General features: G+C 46.9%; 1 protein-coding gene across 2 annotated transcripts in view; it reads right to left on the bottom strand.

The window, feature by feature from the left end:
• Nucleotides 1-942: 942 nt before the first annotated feature.
• LOC139053406 (nose resistant to fluoxetine protein 6-like) overlaps nucleotides 943-18946 on the bottom strand; it is an 83408-nt gene continuing 65404 nt past the window's right edge. For both annotated transcript variants that reach the window (XM_070530423.1, XM_070530424.1), the window contains 3 exons: nucleotides 18367-18556; nucleotides 3122-3264; nucleotides 943-2166 (listed from right to left, as the gene is read on the bottom strand). In XM_070530423.1, coding sequence (XP_070386524.1) covers nucleotides 1834-2166; nucleotides 3122-3264; nucleotides 18367-18556 — 666 coding nt within the window. In that variant the 3' untranslated portion in view covers nucleotides 943-1833. The remainder of the gene's footprint in view (nucleotides 2167-3121; nucleotides 3265-18366; nucleotides 18557-18946) is intronic.

Below are 18946 nucleotides of genomic sequence, written 5' to 3'. Positions count from 1 at the left end.
GCTGGTTTCAAAAGAGCTTCCTTACTCTTTGGACCTAGTTTGGTCCCGCGGCACCACCTCTTGACCCCGCTAGCACTGAGTTGCAGTGTGCGCCGCACTCGCAGCAGCACATTGTTGCTGCTTCTGGACCAACGGAATGCTCTTTGGCGCGTGTTCGGGCGCGCCGTGCTTCAGTGCGATTAACATTTCGCTGGAGCTCCTCGGTCAGCGTTCTCACAACGCACGAGAGTATGTTTGCGCGACGTGAGGTTTCTGCTTCGCTGCAGAAAACTCTCGCTGGCAGGTACTATTCTAGCCTCCCTACCATGCCTACCACCTGTGAGAAAGCATGACAGCGGGGTCTACATGGCTCTGTTACAAGTTGTTCCAGCAAGCAAAACTGTATTACCTGACATCTTAGAATTCAGCGGTTTCTGTGCACCAGCCTCTGCCATTGGAAGATGAAACACCTAGGCATTTTTCGCCAACTGGCGTTCAGAGTCTCACGCAAAGACTGTTTATGTGCTGTTATGTAGAGTTAATGCGAGCATAATCTTTTTCAGAAAAGTTACTGAAACGAAGAAGTCACTATATTTATGTGTAATTATTGGTGACGGTGAACATTCGCGGGGGTATCCCAATTATTGACATTGCATGAAAATGCGCCAAGCTTGTAGGCGGAAAACACTTTTAAATGTTTTGTCTTTGGCATGCGCTCGTGGCGTAATGGCAGGAGCATCGGGCTGCTGTGCAAAGGGTCTTCTGCTCTAGTCTTGTCTTTCTGCAATATTATATATATATATATATATATATATATATATATATATATATATATATATATATATATATATATATATATATATATATATAAATATACGCGTGTGTGTGTGTGTGATACACATAAAAATATTCGGAACATCACGGCGACCAGTGGTCCCGGTATCACCTACCGGCCCACTTTATTGGGGCGCACACTCCGGAATTGGTCCACACAAGTAGCTGGAAGCATACCCGACGCGGAGAAGTGGCGCGTGACGTCGCTAAAAATGTCGTTGTCTTTAGCAAAGTTCATTGATGACTCAGATAGACAAAAACTAAATGTTCCAAAGATGTGAGCCTCCCTCCCCACATCTGAGGTTCTCTCCAATTTTCGGTGAGTGACGGTTCTCTGCTGCTTTCTACCATTTACGAGAGCCATTGTAAGCTATCACGACGCTGTCCTTGTTGCTGTGTGGCGTATTTCAGGTGATGTTTTGTGCTCCATGCATTTACCGTGAATCCCCAGACTTGGTAAGTTGCTGCTGGGTACTTGCGCGCTGCATGCGGGGATCTGCGGCTTGAAGCGACAGCTGTCACTTCACGTCTCCGCTCATGGGGAGACTGTCTCTTTTGAGAAGGTCACGCGGGCTCTCGCGCATGAATGTTTAGCTGTTTCAGCGGTGGGTGTCAGTGCAATGCTGTGCACACATGATCATCTGGTCGGTATGTATGAACTGTGCTTGTTTGGGACGTCGAAACCTTGGCCGGGCAATGTAAAAATTAATTCTGCTCGATTCTATTCCCTTATCATGCACTGACCGATCCCAGTAAGAACGTAGGCAAAGTGCATCTCGGGCCACTGACGAAGCGCCAAAACAAAATGAATTAAAATTACCACAGTATACAGGATGTAGGGAGGGTCATTTGAAAGTACTATAAAAACAAGTAATTGTTCGCTGGCATTCCCCTCCTTCTCCCACTGTAAAAGGTGCTCGCAGTACATGACAGGGCCCTCAGTTTTCAGCGCTGACCAGGCATCTAGTCGTATTTGGGACAACGCAGAGACCATGGCCAGGTAAACTGCTGTCGCCGTGATCACAGGTGGACCGTGCACGACTCGCTCTCATATCCGGCAGTGGTCGGCGTCGCAGTGGGCGGTTGCGCCTGCTTGGCAAAGATTGGGCCGCCGTGGAGCTTACTGGCGAAGCTCCCCACGGACGGGCCCAAGCGTCTCGTCTCGCCAAAGACATCGGCCTTTCCACCTCCATTGCCGCGATGTCCGTCGGGTTGCGAGGATTTGCAGTTTCGTGGTCCCGCGATGCAGCTCACGACCAGGTCTTTCACGACGACTAGGGGCCGCTCGATGAAGATAGACGCTCCAAGAGCCACGAAGAAAGAAAGGACGAAAGTGCCCATGGCATTGTAGAACTGCGCAAGATAAAAACGGGAACGCACCTAAGTGCTATACCGTGCTAAATATTGCGGCACGGGATCTATAAATGCACAACGGTGCAGGAGTGGGAGATAGGGAAGCTAGACTGGGAAGGTTTGGGAGGGAAAAAGATAAACAAGATAAACAGACAAAAAGGAGAGAGAGGGACCACTCGCTCCCTGCACATTCAATGTCCCACATTGCATATACAATTATTCGCCCGAAAGGTGAAACATTGATTGCGATATGAATTTAGTAGACTGATATACGATGCAGGTATAGTAGTTTTATCGGCTCTATAAACTTGTAAACATTCGCTTACTAACTCAATTAACAAGCATTGCCTCACGCGCACTAGCAAACATGAACACATCTCTCTAGATGACCGTGGAAACTCACTGTCAAAACGCTGGAGTGGGGAAGCGCGGCAGCAGTGAGCGAATTGACCTTCCTGCGACCTCTGACTTCAACGCGAACTAAGCGGCAAAATACAGCAGGCACGAAGCCAGCAGCACTCGGCGTACTGTATCCCCATCGCAGACCGCTTTCAAGACCGCACGGCCGCGCGCTATGGCCCTTGCACTTCATACGCAACATCATGGCGACACCGATGCCAACAAAAATGCGCCTGGAGTGTCCTAAAGTTACTATGGCAATAAAAACGAAACACCTTCCTTATAGCCTCACAAAGCCGCAGTGCATCCGTTTGAATGTCTTCTTAAAATACGAGATGCGTTTACCGTTTACTGTGACTTAAGCAAGCAACATATTCGGTGCAAGCTCGCCTAACTCTGTTCGCCTAAATTGTGCAAACATTTGGCATCGATGAAATGTCTCCAAACCTAAATTTCAAGTAACGCGATGGTGAGTTACTCCCGACTTTCACTAAAGTTCTCACCGAGCGCTTGCTTAACGTCTCTGGAGACTGCGAAGGAAGCGCGGAAGCCTCACCATGGGCAGAAACCAGATGAGGATGCGCTCTCGGATGGTCCAGAGACGGAACCAGACAATTGGCACGTGCAGCACGTACACCGGGTACGACAGCCGGCTCAGGGGCACCAGCAGAGGACTACACAGCACGCTGTTGACCAAGCCTGCGCCCAGAGCAGGAGGTGAAAAGAATACGCCCGAGTGGTAATTCATATCTATATCAGATCTATCAGAAAAAGTAGTACTTTCACTTTTCTCAGAACATCCCTGTGGGAACACAGCGTAAAGAAGGCGAAAACACAGACCCGGGCAAGCGCAGAGTAAGAACTAGCGAGTCAAAAATTTTGCACAGCAATGCAACCAAAAAATCTTAATAGATTATGCTTCATACGCACTCAACAAACCGTGGGCAGGAAAGAAAATACCGTCCTTTTTTTTTCTTCTTTAGAAGAGACGCCATGCAGATGCCAAGACATAACTTCGTTTAGCCCCAAAAGAGGGTTTGCATCTACAGATCTTCACGTGCGGAGAAAAATGCACTTATGTATGTCAAATGTATGCAATTACAGATTGCACAATTAACATTAGATAGAATAAAGGCCACAAGGTTATATTGCACTCAACGCTCAATGGAGCTGGTATTTCACCAAAACGTGGCGGTAACACTATGTGATGGGTTCCATGAAAAAAAAATTTGCCACGTGGTGTATTATTGGTCGTTGACACAATGGCATGTGAACAGCTTTGAATGGTCATGGCTTCCATTGTTACTTTATCGTGCGCTGGTTCCCTCGAACTGTGTCGTGCAACGACAAATGTAGGCTACACTCTTATGAATTTATGACGTCGTATACGCAAATATTTTTGCAAGAAAAGGCTCAGTGTGGCACGAATTGAAGTTCTGCGCAAACATAGAAATAATTGAAACTGCCGCTGCATTACGATACAATCTTTGTGCGTTTTTACTGCGGGTGCAAAGTGTAGACTGAGAAGCAAAGTGTGAAATGAACTTTCACCTTCATAGCGACTGCTGTCTCTCCTGCTGCTCCTGCCTCAATTTAGATCTTTTAGGCGCTCTAACATATGCAGTTTTCAGAACTTCGATATATGTTTTTGGTGAAGAGTGTTTACTTCGCGTTTCAATTTTATGTAAACTTAGCAGCCTTTGGGAAGCTTTCTGAAGCCTTTCAACACCTCAATAAAAGCTCTGTTTCCTAGAGTCACTGAAAGTAAACTTTCTCAAATGCAAGAAATTTAGTTCAGATCGGTCGGGCGGTTTTCTCATGAAAGCATTTGTGTCTTTTTCATGTGCTTGAATATAGAATTCGGATTTCGCGCCGAGTGAAAGATTTCTTTAAGTGTACGCTGCACAGCTTTGATTTGCGTATTTTGAGCATTGCTGCCTCAAAGAAACTCGCAATGTATTTGAGAGCATGTGAATAAATGACAGATACACAAGTCGTTGCTGATACAGCCGAATTTCGCTGTCGACCTTACAATGTAATTTCTGGTGCATTAAAACTCGTGCGCTTTACCGACCTGTAAAGTTGACATTAGTGTGCGAAAGGTCTTAGTGCAACTTTATTTGCATCACCTGCCGCGGTGGCTTAGTGGCTATGGTGTTGCGCTACTAAGCACTAGTGTTCCTGTATATGCTCCCGCAGGAAGCAGAGTTGGGCATAACTTTTCCGGTGCCGCTCGCATCGCTATTCGCCGAGCGCGCTCACGTGATTCAAAATGACGCCAAATGATCAACTGCGTGCTCCGAAGCCAGCTTTATGGAAACGGCGCCCACTCATTTCTGTCAGTCACATCGAAACTGCAATCAGCGGAGCGTCGAACATGCGTCGCAACGATCGGCTCCGGGTTGCAGGTACGGTATTCGAGGATATAATAACGTTAATGACTTTGGTGAAGTGCTACGAAGCAGATCATTTTAACACTTGTATTCAAGTATGACGGGTTGCAGCCCACCAAACTGCGCAAATCGCTTGGAAGGTGGCAAAGCTTCTTACGCGGTGCCGTGCGGACGGACGAGACCGGCCGGCTCCGAAAGCGACCAGGATATGCGAGGTCCGTTCTCCTTGTTTACAGAGGCGAGTTCGGCTTGTTTACACTAAAGTGGCATTTATTGCGAATAACACTCCTGTACACGCTGAAATGCGTACGCCTGGCATGAGAGGTTGTTCACTTGTGCAATTTTCGGTGTATAGGTGCAGTACGAAACAGATGCGCTACAAAGAAAGGAGGACACGTCTGTGTCACGCTGCACATATACGCCAAGAATGTTAACTTGCCAACTCGCTCAATTCGCTTTGTTGCTTTTACGATTGTTCTGACTATGCGGCTCCAGAAAAGTGTGTTCAGAACACAGTAAACGCTAGCAGGTTCAATTTGCCCGCTGCACCCTGGCTTTTCTCTGCTCCGTTTAGCTTTTAATTTTTTCTCGGCATTCTGATTTTTCATGTAAAGTCGATTGATGTGCACGTGTTCATTGTTTTCTAGAATGCGAGAACACAGTGCGCTCCCGCTTATGAGACAGCTGCGATAGCTTCAGCATTTACCGCCCGCAGTATGTTGATTGCTCGATCAGCCTTGGTCAACGTCAGGAATTTGAACTTATTTTCGTACGTTTAATAAACGCTGTGTTATGGTAAATTAACCGGAGGAGTATGAAGAGATAAAGAAAAATGTGCTGTCATATTACAGTCTGCAATGTGTGAATAATTACTAATACTTATTTATTAATTACTTATTATTTTGTCACCTTATGTGATTAGTCCAATAAAAATAACCTGTTGTTACTCTTAACTCGTTGTCTTTCACAGTGGCTTTGAATTCTGCCCCCCCCCCCCAAGGCTCCATGAACCAGCACGCATCCCCTGCTGCCACCATCCATTGCTCATCCATTCCCTAGTACGAAATCAATTTGGTCTAGAAGCTCGTGTATCTTGAATCTTTTTCCACTTGCAGATTTGCTACTACCAAGCAGCTGTTAAGTTTGCGGTGTGAATCGTAAACATAAGCTTTGCATAAGATGTGCGCACGTGAACATTTGAAATGCGTTTAAGTTTACGTATCCGCACCTCATACATCGAAAACGTGCAGCTGCTGCGAGCGACGTTAATGATGAATGACGGTCAACGGTCACTGACATAATTGCAGGCACGATAGAGTTCTGTTGGCGACATTCATTATTCCTCTCGTTTCGGCAACCAAGATGTGCTCACATAATTGTCTACCACACGTGTGTGAAGTTTTCTTTAAACACCCTTTAAAACATTTTTTGCCTTCCGCCTCCGCGAGAAAACTTCATATGCATGCTGAAAAACATTGTACCGCTTTTTGTTGCAAGGTAATGCGCGTTTGCACGTGAACTTTTGAGCTGTTTGAGCCACGGGCGTAGTCACGATTTTATTTCGAGGGATCGAGGGGGGTGCTATTTTCTATATGTAAATTCGTGCGTGTGTTTGTATATCTGCGTGTAATGTACACATAAACTAAAAATTTTGGGGGGTTGGCACCTCTCGAGCTACGCCAATCGTTGGAGGTTAACCTGCATTAAAAAGTTTAATCTTGCTCAGCCCTTGCGAACAATTGCCGCATGTAGGTCGCGAGCAGCAAACAAAAAATGAAATGGCACACCGCACGGCATTTGCCTCCTGCGCGCGCGAGGAGTGGCTCCACTGCAGAGCTGGATCATAAACCGGACCTATGGGCAACTCTGCTCCCTGCGGGAGCATATACAAGGACACGAGGTCACGCGATCAAATTCCGGCCGCGGCGGCTGCACGTCGATGCAGACACTCCGTGCATTCGGGCACGTTCAAGAACCCCTGACGGTGAAAATTAATTCTGTGTACCCAACTATGGCCTGCCTCATAATCAAATCGTGCTTTCAGCACGTAAAACACTTCAGTTCAATGCAATTATGGCCATCAATGCAGCCCATGATGAGGTTCTTAACGGCGATGGCAGGCTTAGCAAACACCTCGGGACGGAATCTGTTATTCCCGCGTTTACTGTGGAAGCAGACGTCCGCGAAATGTAAATCCTTCTAATTTAGGCAATGTAAGATGAACAGACCACCATAGGTGGTGAGGCACCAGCTTGGAGGGCGATCAGACGAAGCCACAACGGAACTGAAGGAGAATGGTGACGTCAGTATACGGAATAAACGGAATAGAAGAGTGGTTCGAGTTTGCAGATGTTCATCGCCCGTTAAAATCCTCTAATATCTCGTTGAATGTGAGCTATGAGATCATATACATTGCTGCACCTACGAAATATTACTTGATCACTTCTTAGCACCCACGTGCTTGTTCGTCCGAGAATAGGGCTCAAGCTTGATGAACGCAGCCATTGACTGCAGTTCATGTACATATGCACACACAAAAAAAGGTGGGGACGAAGTCTGCGTCGAACGACACAGTATGCGATACACCCGTCCTGACGTGCCTCGCAGTAACCCTTGTGCGACAGCGTTCGACACGCGCTGCATGCGCCTGTCTTTAGCGCATGCTCCTTGACACTGAGTGAAAGAGTATAAACTCCAGACGTGTACTTTTCACTATCCCTCTCTATATGTGACGTTCTAGCCGTTTACATTAAGGTCATGTGTCTTCCAAGCGCATCATTTCCGTTTATAGTACCCACCGTGGTTGCTTCATCATCATCGTCATCAGCCTGGTTACGCCCACTGCAGGGCAAAGGCCTCTCCCATATTTCTCCAACAACCCCGGTCATGTACTAATTGTGGCCATGCCGTCCCTGTAAACTTCCTAATCTCATCCGCCCACCTAACTTTCTGCCGCACCTGCTACGCTTCCTTTCCCTTTGTATCCATTCCGTAACCCTTAATGACCATCGGTTATGTTCCCTCCTCATTACATGTCCTGCCCATGCCCATTTCTTTTTCTTGATTTCAAGTAAGATGTCATTAACTCGCGTTTGTTCCCTCACCCAATCTGCTCTTTTCTTATCCCTTAACGTTACACCTATCGTTCTTCTTTCCGTAGCTCGTTGCGTCGTCCTCAGTGGCCATGGTATTGCTCGTTGCGTGGTTGCTTAGTGGCCAAGGTATTGGGCTGCTAAGCATGAGGTCACGGGATAGAATCCAGACCACGGCGGCTGTGTTTCGATGGAGGGGAAAGCACCCGTGTACTGGAATTTAGGTGCACCTTAAAGAACCACAGGTCGTCGAAATTTCAAAGGTCTCCCACTACGGCGTGCCTCACAATCAGATCGTGATTTTGGCACGCAAAACCCCATAGTTTATTTTTTTTTCGTTTATAGAACGACATGGGTTAGAAGGATGAATGAATTAATGTGTGGTGTTTAGTGGTGCAAGGGCTAGGTATGGCCAAATTTAGAGCGCCATGCCAGTGTTAATGAGTTCGCAGTGGAGAGATGGGTTGTATGAAATCGATGTGACGTGGCCGAAAGGGGGGCCTAAAAATGGTCGCTGTAGATTGCGTAAAATTTACGTCTAATTCGATTATGGCAATGACGTGTACTATGAGAATTACGATGCGCTGCGAAAGACTGGAGCGATACACAAAATACGTCAGATGCTAGCATTGGCTAGAGCACTACTGCCTCACCAGAACCCTTGAAACATTTGCGTAGCACATGCCACCAGGCATGTGCTACGCAAAACTGCTGTCACAACGGCATCCTCTGGAAAGAGGATGCGCTACGAATTTAATGGGCTCATAACATTTAGGAGAACTTCATTCAAGAAAGGGAGGACTGATTCGGTCTTAAGAAACGGTGCTTTACCAAGGAACATAGGCTCATGAAGAAGGACACAACAGCGGTATGGAAGAGGAAAATGTGTCTTCCTCGCTTTTTCGGCTTCCCGACACTTCAGGAAGACGTGAAAGACGGTCATCCTGCCATCACATCTACCACAGGTTGGACGCTCGTTACAAGTCAACAGAAAGTTATGAGGACAAAATGTGTGTCCTATTTTGAGTCAGTGAATGGGACATCTTCGTGTTTTCGTAGTTGCGGGCCAGAAACCTAACTTCAGCTTAATCACGTAAATCACGTGAATCCCGCTCGTTTCAGTATCCCACAAGCATTGACAATGGCTTCGCAGTTTGTTTCGTAGGAAAGGCTTCATGTCTGCGTCAGGGGCAGCAGCAGAATGAATACCTTGCGATGCTATTGATTTGGCGATTTCGTCATCAGGCACATTACCCTCGATTCCTCTAAGGCTACGAGCGCAGCATATTACTACATGTATATGAGATAAATAAACGTTGCACTGGAGTGAGTAAAGTAAATAAAAATAGAATTTGTATGATTTTGTAAAGGCGTTAATGCTTTTACAATACTTAACAAGTCTGTGAATGTTATTGCTCTCTGAAGTTTTAATTTATTTACGTGTTTTACTGCAGACAGTACAATATAGGCTTTTGCAGTAAATATACTTGGTAGAGGGTTCAGTATGTCAGATTGAGAAAAAGAACAACAAGCAGCAGCGTAAGATACGCCAGCGTATGACTTTGATGCGTCTGTGTAGAATTCGGAGCAAGAGTACTTCGATCGAAGTTCCCGGAAATGCATTGCGATTGTGTGCTCAGGAGCATGCTTTGTGACCTTTCTAAAGGATACATCACATTCTATCACCTGCCACTCCCAGGGCGGTAATAGTTGGCTGGAGACATTAAGCGATATTCGAGAATTTGGACATCTATTGCTTCTCTTAGTTCTCTCACACGCAGTGAGAAAGGAAGCCTCATAGAGGGTCTATTACGAAAAAGTGTTGCACGCGTCAAGTCGCTAACGGCTGTGGAACACGGATGTTCCTGATTAGAGTGCACTTTGAGAAAATAGGTGAAGCTGATGTATGTTCTCTGAAAATGGAGTGACCACTCATCTGACTCTACGTATAGACTTTCAACAGGGCTTGTTCTAAATGCGCCAGTGGCCCGGCGGATGCCCAGATGGTGGAAGGGATCTAGCCTCTTTAGCGCACTCCGCGCGGCATAGTGATTTACCACCACACCACAGTCCAACCGTGATTGAATTAGGCTCCTGTAAAGATTCAATAAACACTCCTTGTCGCTACCCAATGTTGTGTGGGTTAGGAGTTTAAGTAATTTCATTGTTTTTGGACATTCTTCTTTGATATATTTTATGTGTAAAATGAGAGTAAGCCTGGAGTCAAGTGCAGCACGTAGAAATGTGTGCTCTTTGTTGACAGGTATTTATCGTCCACATGGTTCTACAAAGGGATCCTGAAGAGGCCTCTTCTTTTTTGTAAAGAGAACTCAAGAATTTTTGTGGGGTTGATTTTGAATCCATTTTTGGCTGCCCATTTGGGCACATTGTTTAAGCCCTGCTGTACCTGTCTCACGCACTGTAAGGTTGCAGGATTTGAAACCTATTTGTATGTGGTCTACGTAGACGGAAAAAAAATAGCTGGTGGTAATGATGTACGAAGCGTGTTGATCTTAACCACAAAGAGTGTGCAAGTTAGTACGCCTGCCTGGGGAACCCCAGTTTTCGGTATGAACGTACGCGACATTGCATTACCTATTTTTACACGGAATGTACGGTTGTGTAGATGGCTTTATATAGTGTTTAACATATTGCCGCCGGCTATTAGGATAGGTGCTGCAGGCTTCCGTAACGCCAAGTTGTATCGTACGCGTTTTCCATATCAAGAAACACGGATAAGAAAGATTGTGTATATACGGAGGCATCGCGAATATTTGCTTCGATGCGCTCGGGATGGTCGGTTGCAGATCGTCCTCTAAAACCACACTGCTCCTTAAAGGAACTACTCCTTTACCGGCCCACGCGCAGAGCCATGCCACCAAAGAGCTACACAGGAGCCCGGGAGTACGAGGAAATCGGCCTGTACACCCAAGACGGAAACGCAATCCCCAAAGTAAACAAGATCAAAATCCTCTCAATGATCATTGAGGCCAACGGAGCTAACGGCGAAACCGTGAGGAAGATCGATGGCAAAGTCACCAGCGCCACGAGGCTCATAAACAGAATAACCAATAGACACGCGGGCATCGAGGAAGGAAGCGTCATTCGACTGATCCACTCATTCGTTGTCAGCCACATCGCCTATGTAGCCGCCTACCACAACTGGTACGTCGCGGAAAAGAACAAGATCAACACGCTCATAAGGAAAACGTACAAGATAGCCCTGGGCCTCCCGGAATCGGCGAGCACCGAGCTCCCGGCTCAGCTGGGCATATACAGCACCCTAGAAGAAATAGCCGAAGCACAATTCATCTCGCAGATCGAACGCCTGTCGACCACCACGACGGGAAGCTACATTACGAACACGCTCGGCATACCGTACCCCAACCAGCACGGCCAGAAAATGCAAATCCCCAACAAAATCAGAGAGACCATTACGGTGGCAACCATCCCAAGAAAGTGCACCCCGATTACAACCGAGGTAGAAGAAAGGCAAGAGCCGAGGCTCTGCTCCGTTCATTCGGCAGGGAGAGAAACACGCGCTTTGTCAACGCAGCCGAATATGCGAACGGCCAAAAATACACCGTCGTAGTCATAGACGCAGAGTCAAAAATCAGAACCACATTCAGTCTATGCACCAAACACTCGGAAATAGCGGAGGAAGTAGCGATTGCGCTGGCCCTCACAGAACAGGAATGCGAAGTCGTACTAAGTGACTCGCAAACGGCAGTAAAGAATTATGCCAAAGGTCGAATTTTCAAGGAAGCCCTGTCCATTCTGGCCAAAGCGGGCAGATCGAAACCCGCGAGCTCGAGGATCATATGGTTCCCCGCGCACGTCACCACCGAAGGCGACGCGCTCCCGAACTTAAACGAGACGACGCACCAGATGGCGCGAGGCATGACCCGACCACCGACCAGGGCAACACCTCTCGCACGATAGCGAACGCTTCTCGAGCAGAACGGGACAGGCTCACCAGATACAACGACATAACCAGTGCATATTTGAACGCCAGAAGGATATACCCACCGTCGAATCCCAAATTGAACAGGAGGCAGGCTGTCGCCTGGCGACAACTCCAGACGAACACCTTGCCTAATCCATTCCGTCTGAAACACATCTTCCCAGATAAGCATCAGGACGACACGTGCAAATTGTGCCAGGAAGGACCAGCAACACTCAAACACATGCTGTGGGAGTGCAATGTAGTTATAGGAGGGATGGCAGTTACTCCGGAGACCCTGTAGTCGAGGTGGGCCGCCGCTCTGCGCAGCTCAGACCTCGGAATCCAGATGTGGACAGTCCAGCAAGCCCATCAGGCGGCGTTGAGGCAGGACCTTGACGTTCCCCCGTGGGAGACCTGAGGCCGGGTTGCGTTAAACTTGCCGGACGTACAAGAAAGTGGTATCCATCCATCCATCCATATGGATCAAAAATTTTGTGTTACTCCAGGAAGTGTAAAAGGCGAAGGTCTATCATTTCGTTTCAAAAAGTTTGCAAATACAGCTTGTGAGAGTGATTGGGCGGTAACTTGTTACTAATGTGGGGTCTCGCCTTGTTTCAGAATCGGGATGACAAGGGCTTCTTTCCCTGATGTAGGAAGGTACTCGGCAGTCCACATAGCATTGAAAAGTGCGAGCAGCAATATTTGAGTAGCTTTGGAGAGGTGTTTAATTATGCCGTACATGATCCTGTCAGGTCCAGGTGCAAAGCTCTGACATGCAGTCAGGGACGCTCTCAACTCGGCAGTGCTAAAAGGCAGGTTATAGGGTTCGTTCTGTCTGCATTTACGGTCGATGGCCTCGCGTTCTGCTATTTGTTTGTGTTTTAGGAATTCCTCGGAATAATGATTAGAACTAGAAACACGCCCAAAATGTTCCCCAAGAGCGTCAGCTTGGTCTTCTAAGCTATTCCCTACATCATTCACAAGGAGCAACGGATGAATTACTTTTCCTTTTGGCCTTCTCCGCCCGACCTTTACCTAAGTCGCTTGAGTATACGAATTTATGCCTGAGAAAAAAACGCTGCCAGCTTGCCCTCTTTGCCTGTCGTCCCGTCCTTCTTCCCTGGGATTCAACCTGTTTAAATTCTGTTAGATTTTCGGCCGTAGGACATTCACGTAGTTTGCTCCAAGCTTTATTTTGTCTCCTCCGTGCCTCTCTACAATTATCATTCCACGAGTGTTGAATGGGGTGGTACTTGTTTCAGCAAAGAACTTTTCAGTGGCGTCTATGACAAAAGCGGCAAAGTATGAAACAGCATGATCTATACTATAATTATGTATAAAATGTTGTGTTAAATAGGTGGATTCCTTAAAACATTCCCATTCAGCTGAGGCCAGTTTCCAGCGCGGGTCATGCGGAGGGAAGTCATATTGGCTTACTAAGTTCAGCGTTACTGGGAAGTGATCACTTCTGAATGGATTTTTGATTACACCCCATCCTAAATCAGGTAAAATAGAAGCGGAGCAGATCACAGGGCTATCAACGAGTGGGAATTATGATGTGGATTATACTACGGTGGTTCTTTCTTATTGAAAAGCACGCACCCGAGATCAAAAGGAAATTTTCAATGAGTCGAGCTGTCGCGTCGCATTGTGAGTCTGCCCACATTGTGTTATTAGATTTAAAATCTCCAAGGAGTATGTAAGGCTCGGGAAGCTCATCAATGAGGTTATAAAATTCTGTTTTCTCGAGATGATGGTTCGTGGGTATATAAATGGAACACACAGGGACCAATTTAATAAAACCAATGGCCCTAACCGACACTGCTTGAAGGGTCGTCTGAAGTGCGACGTGTCAGTAAAGGCCGATCCACACGATGGACCAAATTGCTCTTCAGGACCGCGGTCCGCGCATCACGTGATAAGACTTCACCATTTCGTGCATACGGCCGTCGGCCCGCGCGAGACCGTGGCCCTCGCGGTCCAGCAAATCCCCGAGGCTTTTCCCGCTTCAGTTTTGACGGCGGACCGCATGCAAACCGCAGCGATTTTGGCTTAGCCAACGAATGTTGTCCGGCAACAGAGCGTCTTCAGCCAAATCCCATCTAGTTTTCGGCTCAGCAAAAGCCAGTCAAGCCAGTCGTTTCATGTCCGCCGTTCCACCTACACGTGCGTGCAGCAGATATGTTTTTTTTTTTAAACACCGTGTCCTGTTGGAGTGACGAGGAGGTTTTTATTTTGTATCCCTCGTGGAGCAGTACCCGGCTTTGTGGGTTTGGAGCCGGAATAATAACAATGATAACACTCTGGCCGAGAGTGTAGCTGGTTGGGCTCCTCTCCCGTCTGCTATGGCGATCCGCCATGTGGATGTGCTCTGCGCCGGACCTGACGGCGGCGGGCCGTGACGTCGCATCACTGACCGATCGGCCCGCAGACTTTGTCCGTCGTGTGGATCGGTCTTAAGCTACTGACTTGTCGGCTACCATGGCTACACCGCCGTAGGTGTTAGCCTCGTCGCTGTATTTTCGGAAGATGCTGTCATTTCGAAGAAAATTGATGTTCGTAGGTTTCAGATGTGTTTCTTGAACACACTGGAACTTCGGATTGCGTTTGTGTAGTAGTTCTATAATGTCGTCGAGGTTATTAATAAGTCCTCTGACATTCCATTGTGGCATTTTTGTTCGTGTTATAATAAATAGGTTTTGTGCTGCCTGTTTAGGAGACGAGGATTAGTTCACTGGCCCTTTCCAGACGCCGGGACACAAGGTTTTTTTTTTGTCTGTGATCGCGAGAGTCTCGCCGCTCCTAGGCTCTGGCGGCGCCGTCTTGCTGGCGGTTGGGTACATCGCCTCTTGCGAGGCGCTGCTCCGAGGCGCTGCTCCGAGCGCTGCGCTTGACGTGAAAGCCTTGACACGTCGGACGAGATCTTTGAGGCTACCGGCCCGGAGGTCGATGGTCCCTTCTGCTGGGGCGGCGGAACAGCGCTAGCTGTAGCCGCCGGGGGGATGGGGGGGCGTCGCCGCCAGATCATTGTGTGTGGGCCGCGCTGCCGCCACAAGGCGTAGTGTCGCCGGCCCCTAAAGCGTCACATCGGCAGAGCTGTTCTTGGGCAGGTATGAAACCCGCCTGTGTGCCGCGTTAAATGATATATTCTCTCTTACTTTGATTGTTACTATTTCTTCTTTTTTCCCATGATGAACAGGACCACGAGTACGTGGCGTGCTCCCCGTCGCAGTTCACACAGCGGAGAGAGTTTTAGCATGACTCAGAGAGGTGGTCATTAGCACTGCAATTCGCACAAGTCTAAAAGCCTCAGCAGTTCTGTGAACTGTGGCCGAATAGCTGGCACTTAAGATGAAGCTTTAGCTCGGGTGCTCCTATCTAAATACATGTAAAAGGAGAATTCGTTTTTCTCGGCAACCACTGCACCAAATTTGATGAGGTTTGCTGCATTTAAATGAGCAACTTAAAACCTCGTGACGGATGGTTTCGAATTTTATGTTTCGGGAGTCATTCTTTATTAAAAATTTGCCAAATCAAACATTTTCAGAAAGTGGAACTAGCAAGTTTACGGCTCTCTAACTCAGCAATTAAAGATGATACAAGAATTCTCTGAATTGCATCTAGTAGCACATCTAAAGTGTACAAAATTCATAAATTACATATGCATCTCAAAACATTTAATAATATGGACATACAGTTTTTGCAAAACCTCTGTACACAACGTAGCAAATTCACGTGAGATATAAAATGACCTATCGAATTTGTCCGCTTTCAATTATCTAATGGAAGCCGTTTACAGAATCGCGATATCTGTTTTTAGTGCACAGCTATGAACTTGTAAAGTTCTGCGTCAATTCTTTTTCAAACTTTTGTACATTGAAAATTGTTGCAACAAAATTCCAGCACGAAAACGAAATTCCGCTGCCAACATTCACTAGAATTTACCTTTATCTCTGAAATGCAGCAAGTTTTTTTTTTAAATCTGTCAGGGGGTTATCTCAGAAAGCTTTTATGGTTTTAGATGTATTTGAGTAGACTGCGTTGGAGTTGGGCGCGAGCTAAAGCTTCCTCTTAAAACATCGCAGAGGATTTGGGATGTACCGTCTGACTCGGATCTTCACATACCCTGTCTCCATAGTGTCGGGCAGGTTGTTTGAGCCAAATGTAAATATTAGGTGCTTGGTATCGATTTCTTTTCCGTTACGCCTCATTTTAATTCTTTTGACATTGATCAAGTTCTGAGCATTCCAAACCTCTAGAAGTTCGGCTTCAGACAATTCTATCAGATCTGCGCCGCAGACAACGCCACGGGTAGTATTCATGGTAAGGTGTAGGGTCACTGTTACATGAACACCCCCCCCCCCCCAAAAAAAAAAGAAATACAAGACTGGGCAATTTTTCATGTTTCTAATCGCGGAGCTCAAGAAGTAGAGCAGCGCTTCCGATTTTCGGTGCTTTCTAACGAGGACCGGTTACGAAAATTGGAGAGAATAGTAGGAAAAGGGCGAATACCGATTTCGACCGGGTGGGTCAGCCAGGGGGTGCGGTGTACGTGAAGCTGAGGTCAAAGAGGTGTGTTGCCCCCGCCAAGGGGGCGTAACGGTCCAAACACCCGACATTGAATCAACCCCCGGGATCCCCTTTTCCCCGGACACGGCTGAGCCGCGCATATAAACGCGGCAGGGTCCAACTCTCGTGTACTCGGGTACGTGGTGTCGCAGCACACCAAACGCCTGCTGACGCAGAGGCCCCTGCGAGGAGCTAGAAGCTGATGCAGTGCACTACATTGTATAATTCATGTAAACACAGCTAGTGAAAAGCTATTACAAAGGTTTTGCTTAGCGTTTGCTGCCAAACGTAAACGCGTTACGTACCTAAATAAATACCATTGTCATCACCGCGCATGCTCTCAACCTTATTTTGATTCTGTTGTTTAAGTACGTTATGATAACGTACATTATTTGAGTAGTTTAAGGCTCATAATGTTTACCAATGCTAAGAAATAGCGTTGTCAAACATGGCGGCACCCATGGATCCCGCTTCAGCGTCAATTCTCGTTATGGCTACGCTCTCACTTGCGTTGATCGGCAGTAAGTATTGAAATGACCTTTCCCTTTCTCTAAACTCACCTTAAACGTCAATTATGAGCACATATCGCGCCCAATTTCTCAGATCGTTTGGTGATTCCGGCCCTCGTAGCCTAATGAGACGCGCCCGCATAGCAACAACAGGATGGTTGCTAATGGATTGTCTTGGCCTGGATACGTTGGCACGAGTCACCAAACGGCGCCCCGTTTTATTACGTTTTGCTTGCGTTTGTGTTCCCTTACGGTAAAGGCCTTGAAAAGACGCGCAACATAACGTCCTGCAAAGGTGTTTACGTTTAACGTACGTGAGGCGACAAACGCTATTCTAAAGCTGTGTATTGTCACGTAGTAGTGACGGTAAAGAGCACAGTAGCAAGACTGCGAATCAAGAAACTAAGTTTTATTGGACGAACCTATGCCCACAAAAACATGCTACACTCTAAGGACAACGATAGCGGCGAATAATGTCGCCGATCGTCGAAATATGATCCGCGTAATCTACGGGTCAAGCGCGTCGGCTTTACACATGAGTCATCGAAGGTGCCAGAGTAATCACTGGTGCACCCGTGTTTTCCATAAACTACTATGCAATTCGCGTAGGTCATAAGATCAAATTACACAAGCTTCTGCGACAGCCTAAAACGGATAGAACCATCGATAGCATTAGAGAAATTTACGATACATGCAGGAGTATCCTGCGCTGAGGAATAAGGCTTAACATATGTTAGTAAGTGAAAAGCGGTCACCAGAAAATCATAAACAAGTACACGTGTCACTATAATTCACCTCGGTTAGAGCATCGCAAGCGTACTGCGAAGACGCGGGATGGTTCTCCACCTGCGGGAAGTTGTTTTTTCATTCACTTTCGTTGCCATTAATTTATTATTTCTTTAATTCAATTAGTAAGTACAAATAATTTCCTCTACGTTTTTCTTGGTGTCTGTTTCTTGGCTTGTCATGATAGTATTCATAAAAATCGGGCCCCACCGTTAACCCCCTTTCTTATAATTCACCTAGGCATGTAGGAATATCAGAAAATATATTTCGGCATCACAATTTTTAACGATTCTGCAATCCACTTAATTTTTAATAGCATGGGATAGCGGTAACACTTGAATCACGTGTCGCTTCAGCGAGCAATGCTGAGGAGGGTTTCTTCTGGCTTCATTTTCCTTCTTTCGGCTGATATTCTATCCCGTTCAATTACGTGATTGATGACGACGTTGTTCACCTTGTCATTAACGACAAATTACCGACAGACGCATTAAGCTTGATGTCCGCACCTCCACTGTCAGAGATGCAGGCGAACACAAGCCATCCGATACAGAGCGCCCATACGAGGCGGTGGCAGGATGCGTAGGCAGCTGCGATCCAGGGCGCAGGCAGCGTGTCCCCGTCGCCCCACTGCTTGGGGCAGAACAGCACGGTGGCTCCCGCTAGGAGCACCGCGATCCACGTGACTCCCTGGCACACCTGCGTTACCGGAATGAACCAAAGGTGACCAGGATGGCGACGTATATTAATATATGGGAAAAATATTGATCAGAAGAAATGAAGCAGTGAGAGCGTTGCTATGTACAGGAATGAGTACGTAGGAAGTACTCATTTTCGTAGTGCCGAAAGTCCTTGAGTTTGTGGTGCTTCGGGTCGGAGATAAAGAAACGACAACCTCATATGTGTGGCAGTGATAATTTTTAGAGTAAGGTAACATTACCGACACTTATGAAATAACACTGCTGACAAAATAACCAAGACCCGTGCCAGCACTACTCCTGATTGGTGGGCAGCGCCCGTTCTCCTATTTTATTGATTTGATGTGTTGTACCATATTGTGCCTACAGCTATTGTAGACATTTCCCCTAA

Source organism: Dermacentor albipictus, unplaced genomic scaffold (assembly GCF_038994185.2).
Source record: "Dermacentor albipictus isolate Rhodes 1998 colony unplaced genomic scaffold, USDA_Dalb.pri_finalv2 scaffold_112, whole genome shotgun sequence".
Classification (NCBI taxonomy): domain Eukaryota; kingdom Metazoa; phylum Arthropoda; class Arachnida; order Ixodida; family Ixodidae; genus Dermacentor; species Dermacentor albipictus.
This window is presented reverse-complemented; position numbering and strand designations above follow the sequence as displayed.